Below are 8156 nucleotides of genomic sequence, written 5' to 3'. Positions count from 1 at the left end.
TTCTTGTCCTGGTTCTCCTGCTTTCCCTCTAATCTGAACATGTTTCATCGCACTCTTCGGCATGACTCACCTTCAACGCTGCCGCAGTGATGTCACTCGTCCTGCTGTTGTCATGGATACCAGCCTGAAGCCATCAGGCAGACAGCACGTCTGCTACACCTTTCTCCACAAACCTTTTTAGTTGTGAGATTTAATGACGGTGGAAATTAATATTTCCTCCATGAAGTTTTGACTGATTTAGTTGACCTTAAATGGTTGACCCATAAAATGGAATTTTTGATTTAGGTCATTTTCCTTCATCATTCTTCCAGATAGCTCTGAAGCATTTCTGAACTTCTGTAAAATGAATTCAGTTTTTTCTTTTCTTCTCAATTTAGCATGTGTAATAAGAGGTGTGTCGGTCTAAATTTTTAATTTGAAAATGTCACTGCAGCATCTATTCTTAGCCTTCTCCTTTATTTAAGTTGTGTTGGCCAACTTCCCCACTTATTTTCCATTACTCTGTCCCCAGGCGTCCATCACAGATCAATGTAAATCTATTCAGTGTCTAACCACATCAGGCTCCAGCTCAGTGGAAAGCAAACAGAGCAGAGATGCACTCAGTGGAGCCAAGCAGAAGACAAGCTAAAGGTTCTTATTAATTCCACAGAAACACGTGTTGTTTCAGGGAATCACTGTAGAAACGAAGGGAAGCAGTTTGCAGATGAGCCACAGGGTGGAGCTGCAACCTCAACTAAGACAGGGATGTGTTGCTAGGCATCTTCTAAATTCCAAAACAGTAACAGAGCCCATCACGTTCGGCTGCCTGCTTTCTTCCTGCCTCCCCAGAAAAAGAAAAAGATGGTGGAGAGAGGAGAAAAAGGTAAAAACAGGAGTTCCCATGCAGAATGAAATCAATAAACAATAACAACTAAACTGATCACTTTGAGGACATTGATGAGGGCACTCATCAAAGGTAATTTTGCTTAACCCTTGTACTATCCTAGGCACTTTACCATTGGGAGTTGGGTCATCCAGACCCACTAGACAGTGCTCTGAACCTTTTTTCTTCAATGATTTGTGATCTTCACTGGTGTCCATGGATTACATGAAATCTTTCCACCTTTATCCACCTTTGAGAACACGTCAATGTAAGGGTGGGGTCATCTTGACCCCATAGGAAAGAACAAGGGTTAAGAGGTAATTTTTTAAGTCATTCATGGTAAAAAAACAAAGAGCAGCCAGAAAGCGGGTTGGGTTTTATTCGTCTGCACTTAGGGTTTCCCAGGTGACCTTGACAAGTTTATGCCTTTTGGACATCTGGTAACCGTTCATCTAAGGTTTAGAGGCCACAGGCAGGGCTATTTCATGTTAATCAATTCTGCTTGTTTTTACTTTGTTGCGATGAAAGTTGTTTCCAACATTTTCCATGCAGTTTTGCTCTTGCATAGGCCTGATCATGTTTATGTGGAAAAGTTACCTGTTTTTCCTGGCTTAAATAACAATACGAAATGCTGGTTTTGTGATACACTATAGGACTTTCACTTTGTCTGACACGGTTTCCTCAAAGAAAAGCAAATCTGAACTCTGGTGTGGAGCGAGCAAGGCAACTCTGGTCCGACTGAAGACAATGATTTTAGTGTACCTACACTTCCTGCAGGTGACTCCTGAATGCAGACTATGTGTCCTCCTGCCTCTCCTGGACTTTTCCATCTTTTTGATTACTTTAAAAGCCCTGTGGCTATGGGTATGATTCATAATGAGCAGTAGTGGTCACTACTGAAAGTTGCATTGTTAAACATGCAGGTAGGTAGTCTGTGGATAGTGTTGGTTTCATCTGTGCAGAACTATTTCTCACTCTGATAAGGAAGTGGATCAAACAGATGTTCTGAACATTGTCTGTCTCACTGCAACTGGAAAGGTCGTGTGGCTGCCCATTTAACCCAATTTTGCTGTTAAAACCAGAAGTACAATTAAAAGATAAAACTACTTATCTCAGGAACGTGGAACTCATACAATTATGGAGTCCATGTCCTGACATGGAAAAAATAAAAAATATCTCGTTCCCACAAATAAATATCTTGTTCCCACAAAATAATTAAGTTGTGCGAACGAAATATTATCTTGTTCCCACAAAATAATATTCAGTTCCCACGAATTAATTAATTCGTGCAAACGAAATAATTATTTGCGTCATAATTCCTTCATAAAGACGCATTGCTGCTTTGCCTACTGTACTTACTTAGCTCCTAGCTTCATAAACACAGATGTTAGCGATACTTGGATTTACAGCAGATACCTTCACATTTCTGTCTGTGTGTGTCTTATTATTTTGCATTGAAGATGCGGAGGATGTTTAGAGATCAGACTTATTTATTCTTAAAAGCTCTACAAAAGCATCATACTTGTTAGCAGTCACTTTACATCCGAAGGCTAGAAGGCTACATGCTACATATCCCACCATGCATCACACAGACCTCATAATGCATCTCGACATCTAACTGTAGTGTAACAACAGGGCAAACGATTGGCTACGTGGCTAGCTGGATGCTTTCACTTCCTGAGATTAGCAAAAACGAATTAAGACACATTTTCTGCTTATTAGGATTGAAAATGCATCTCTGGGTATTTTTTTTTTCATTCATTCATCTTCTTCCGTTTGTTCCCTTTTGGGGTCACAGGGCTGCTGGAGCCTATCCCAGCCACTTATAGGCGAAGGCAGGGGACACCCTAAACAGGTCGCCAGTCTGTCACAGGGTCACAATCACTCACACCTAGGGACAATTTAGAGTTGCCAATCAACCTATGAAGCATGTTTTTGGACAGTGGGAGGAAGCTGGAGACCCCGGAGAAAAGCCACGCATGAACAGGGAGAACATGCAAACTCCACACAGAAAGGTCCCCCATCGATGTTCTGGTTCAGGTCCCCCAGCCGGGACTTGAATCGGGGGCCTTCTTGCTATGAGGCAAGAAGCTCAACCACTGCGCCACCATGCAGTGGTTAGCACTGGTTATTTCATTATTCAAATTGTAGTGAATCAAGAGGAGATGGGGGGGGGGGGGGGGGGGGTTAATTGTTATGTACATACTACAATCACCACAGTCTCCCTGCTCCGCTCCATTCTGATCATCCACCTGCAGACAAATAGATCCATGAACGTCTTTGTTTTCCTGGTCTGAGCTGGAATCTGGATCAGAACTGGACGGCGGGATAGATCTGATATTGCCCACCATATTTGTAGCAACGGGAATGTTAGGTTTGGGGTGTGAGGAGCGGTAAACTATAGTGGGAGAGTCTATAAACAAAGATATGATGGAAAATGAGGGCAGGCTGAATCTGTGCCAACAGTCCCACCCACAATTAACAGGTGAATTTCTAGAGAAACTATGTCCTAGAAATGACACAGGTTTTTTGGATTTTGACTAAAAACAGACCAAAGGTACGCTTTGAAAATAGATGAAAAGAGGATCGAAGCACTTACCCAAAAGTGAAAAAGTATGCAAACATCCATGTTTTTATTTCCATTGTTCAATTCATCATCATTATTTGAACACATTTCTTCATCTTTTTTTTTTTTTAATCTATCCCGGCCACTTGGGCGTAGGCAAGGGATGCCCTGGACTGGTCACCAGCGTGTCACAGGGTAGAATATCCTCAATCACACATCCATTCACTCTCACACTCACACCTATGGACAATTTAGAGTTGCCAATCAACCTATGAAGCATGTTTTTGGACAGTGGGAGGAAGCTGGAGATCCTGGAGAAAACCCACGCATGGACAGGGAGAACATGCAAACTCCACACAGAAGGCCCCCCATTGATGTAGTTTTTCACGTCCCCCAGCTGGGACTTGAACCGGGGGCCTTCTTGCTGTGAGGCAAGAGCGCTAACCACTGCGCCACCGTGCAGCCCTATTTTATTAAATGTAATAAATGTACTAATTTTATTTTTTGATAGCTGGAAATAAATTCAGGTATCGAGGGTTTTTTTCTGGTATGGTAAAATTGCAGAAAGGAATTTAGGATTTAATACATTTACTGTTGCAGGATTTCATTGTGTTCAGGGCCAAATCAATGAACACACATCTTTACCCTTCCTGATCTTTTCTAAACAACCTCTTCTTCTCTGTGCTCTCTGACATGTTCCTCATTCATCAGTTCGTCAACATTCTCTTCCATCTTTCCATCATGCTTGTAGAATCTGTCACCACAGATTTCCATTTCCGTCAATTATCACCTTGACCTGCTGCACATCCTTCCTTCTCTTATTTTCCATTCAAATCAAATCAAATCAAACTTTATTTATAAAATAGCGCTTATCATGCATTTCATGCAGCTCGAAGCGCTTTAACATTAAAAACAAAAAACACACAACATTACAGTAAAAACCCAACCCACCCTACACCCTTCCCACTCCCCTCCATTAAAACACATGACCCACGACAATGAATGTTGACTACCAATGCAAGTTAAAATAAATAAATAAATAAATAAATGAATAAATCAATAAAAAAGCAAGCAAGCAAGCAAGCAAGCAAACAAACAAACAAACAAGCAAACAAACAAGGCTTGGCTCTGCTGCGAGGAAACGGCATTTGGGAATCTCTTCATACCAGGGGCCAGCCCGGCCACGGGAGCATCGCCACAGTGCCAACCCAGACCGGGACAACACCAGGGTCCACTTTACAGCCGTGAGGCTGCAAAATTAAACCCCAGCCGCCCCAGCAAGGGCAAGAACTGCAACAACAGCCACCGGGCAAGCCGGCAACCCTGGCAGAAAAGACTCCCACAAGAAACACTGGGGCTAAAATCACAATAAGATACTAAAATTATAAGATTTATAAAAAAAAAATAATAATAAATAAATAAAATAAAAAAAATTTAAAAAAAAAAAACTGAGAATAAGATGCATAAAATGAAATGAAATATAGTATAGAATATAGCCTATAATAAAACTAATAGAATAAATTAGCAGTTAAAATCAACTAAAAGCTAAATTAAAAAGGTGGGTCTTGAGCCCCTTCTTAAAAACCTCTACAGTCTCTGCGCCATTGACAGGTTGGGTTTTTGATGATGGGTATGATTTTTTTATTATGTCCGGAGTTAAGTGATAAATTTGGACTTGACTTTTTCAGAGTTGATGGAAGCAGAATCCATGCAACCCCACTGCAATAAAACCAACACTCATAATACATACAAATGAAAAAACAGAACAAGCTTAACTAACATTTGTATGAAGGTATTTCTGTGTTAAACAAACCGGTACAATGTATCTTTAGCATGAAAAATACTGTCTGCAACTGAAAAGAATAGAGATGTGAGAGAATATGTAGGAGGCTGTCACCACTTAAGGGATGACAAAAAATGAGGCAGAATGGTGCAAAAGAATTTTAAAATGCTTAAAAGAGTGAAAATAAAAGAACATTTAACATGAACAGGCTGCAGAGCTCCATTTTAAATACTTTAACTGTTGGTTTAAACAACGAGGGACTCAAAAATATAAACAGGAACAAATTATTTCAATAGTAAATAAACCCCAAGGAAGACATGAAATTATAGGGGGCAGAGGAAACCACAAACCAGAAAATACACATGAATAAAGATATCTATTATTATTCATTTTACAAACCTTTTCTTTATTTAGATAAAAAAAATAGCAAATTCATAGACTTTAAAACGTTTGTTCTGTCCTTAAATCACTTGTTGCTGTGTTTAAATAGAACCTAAAGATCAAAACCTAAATTTTCCCCCAAAAAACAAGATAAATAGTAATTTTTTGCATAAAACACGACCAATATGCATTTCAAAATTGCTGCTTTTAACTGTAGAATGATGCTGCCATCTGTTATTTGCTCCTAGTTTTCCATTTTGGCCTCCAACTCTCTCTCTAAACCAACAGTCCAACTTTTTCCTGAAAATTCTGGGAAAAAATGTGATATTTGGATTCTTCAAAATATCTAACCGAGTCAACAAGTCAGAGGGGGGTGTGCTTCACAAAAACACTTACAGGAAGGTTGGTCTCTTTTTTTATGACCTGATTATCAAACAAGTGGTGTCTTTCCATCCCATCTCACCAACTCAAACATCTCTTGAAACTCCAGAATAAATATTCAGTCATTCAGGTCCCTATTGGCTGTGAGAGCAGGAACATCCTGAGAGTCTGGCGGCTAAACTGCAGTGTCAACATGGGGACAGTGGAGGCGTGGCCTTTCTGAATAAGGAAGCAGACCCGTGATTGGTCAGCAGGAGGGGAATGAATTAAAGCAGGGAGCTTTGCAAGTGATTGAATGGGACAGAGAGTTTTGAGGGAGGGGGGGCCGGCGTGGTGGCAGCAGATGGGCCGCCTGCAACACACTTGCAGGACATGGGTGCATGCTGCTGCAGCACAGGAGGAGTCGTGTGTGGCGCAGAGAGTGGCGTTCGTGCCCTCTGGATGGGATGCTGAAAGAAATAATCCTGATTCAGGAAGAGTCGCAGGAGAAGGTGTGAGGAACCTGAGGAAGAGGAGGGAACTCTGTAGCTCTTCTGACTTTGGCCGGCGAGGGCTCGTGCATGCAGGTCCTGATCCAGCCTGTGACACACATCACTGCTCCGTCTTCATAGATGCTGCAGACGGCAGCAGCTCTGTCTGTTTATTTGGTTGGAGGGTTTTTTTTTGTCTTAGGGGAACACAGTGTTCCCATCCATCTGAGTGGTCTGAGTGCACAACCAGAGGGACTCTCTATGGTGAAGATGAGTCTGGACCCTGTGCAGGTGATGAGCGGACAGGTCCAAGATATTAAAGTTTCCCCTTCATCCAATGGGGAGAGCAGAGGATCATGGGAGGAAAAAGAGTTTGACCAGAAGCAGCTGGACCAAACCACCAAGCCGAAGCCGGTGAGTATCAATCAGCCTGTCATGGAGGTAGATCCCCTCTGGTTTAGACTGAAAGATGGCAGAGGAAACTTCCCTCCTTTTGTCCCTCTTCTTCTCTCCTGTCATTTCTCCTGCTTTGATGCTTCTCCTTAAAGATTTTTCACACTTCCAGGTTTGAGCGACTTTCTAAATTTCAGAAAACATGGATGATTTTCATGTGTCTTTGAAAAACCAAAGAAAATACGACACTATGCTTGCAAAAAATAAAAAATAAATAAAACTTTGGCAACCAGGTTTAAAGCTTTCTTTAATCAGTTGGCCCAAAGTCTCAGAAGATCCAGATAAATAAACCGCAGCTGACAGGCTTCCACTGAACTCATCCATCTCCCTGATGCACTGGAAGAAACTGACAAAACCTCACTCAGACCACAAGCCTTTGCATCAAAGTCTAAATGTAGCGACGTGGTTTGCTAGATTCAAAAGCTGTGAACAGACAAGAGGGTCTCTGTGAGGTTCACTAACCGCAGGAAAAGTACTCGAGCTAAAAGTAACTTGAAGATGAGTAATCTCTGCCGCCTGAGGATTAGTGCGTTTGCTGCAGTATATTTTCAGAATGAAAACGTGTGGCAGTGAAGGAGCTTAAATATCAGCCTAAATGTTACATCATGACATCACCACGTCTCTGGACTCAGGAGCATGTGATCATACGGCTACATAAGCAAGTTGGTAACTATTTTTTAATCTGCCACATCTGTTAAAGTGGACCAAATTTTAAAATGTCTCTGTGGGAAAAGGGAAGGTAATAAATATTCAATGATGAAAACGTATTGCTTTACATTTTGAGGTGATAAAATAAACAAATGAGTAAATATTTATCAAAGTTTTGTGTAACAGTTGTGTCTCGTTTCCTGTTGGCACTGAGAAATACTTTGCAACTACTTCTGGATATCTTTCTTTTTTTATTTCAAAACCATCAGAAAAGGAAATAATTCTGTCATTTTTGTCTTTGTTGGACCCTGAAGGGCTGAGGAGTTAATCTGGAGTCTTTTTAAAGACCGTGACATTGGATTAGAAGCTGACTCCAGCAACAGATAACCTTCATGTCTAAAATTAGGATTACTTCTTACTTTCGCATTCAATTTAAAATTCTGTAATTTTGTCCCCCATCATCTTAAAATCAGGCTTTAGAAATGATGTTTCTATGATTTCAAACCAAGATAAAGGAGTTTTGAACCTCCTGAATGTAAAATATCAGCCAGATCTGCTCCAGCAGTGAACTTTCTAAAGTGACGCTCCAGTTCTGTTGTTGTTTATCTGGTT

The 8156-nt window shown here is 41.0% G+C and overlaps 1 protein-coding gene across 2 annotated transcripts in view; it reads left to right on the top strand.

Moving 5' to 3' along the window:
* The first annotated feature begins 3101 nt into the window (after nucleotides 1–3101).
* nt5c1aa (5'-nucleotidase, cytosolic IAa) overlaps nucleotides 3102–8156 on the top strand; it is a 42917-nt gene continuing 37862 nt past the window's right edge. For both annotated transcript variants that reach the window (XM_004074406.5, XM_020707370.3), the window contains exon 1: nucleotides 3102–6857. In XM_004074406.5, the coding sequence (XP_004074454.3) occupies nucleotides 6585–6857 (273 nt within the window). In that variant the 5' untranslated portion in view covers nucleotides 3102–6584. The remainder of the gene's footprint in view (nucleotides 6858–8156) is intronic.

Source organism: Oryzias latipes, chromosome 11, assembly GCF_053564925.1.
Source record: "Oryzias latipes strain Hd-rR chromosome 11, Olatipes_Hd-rR_3.1".
In the NCBI taxonomy this organism is placed as follows: Eukaryota; Metazoa; Chordata; class Actinopteri; order Beloniformes; family Adrianichthyidae; genus Oryzias; species Oryzias latipes.
Note: the sequence above shows the minus strand (reverse complement) of the source record. Positions and strands in the feature narration are given on the sequence as shown.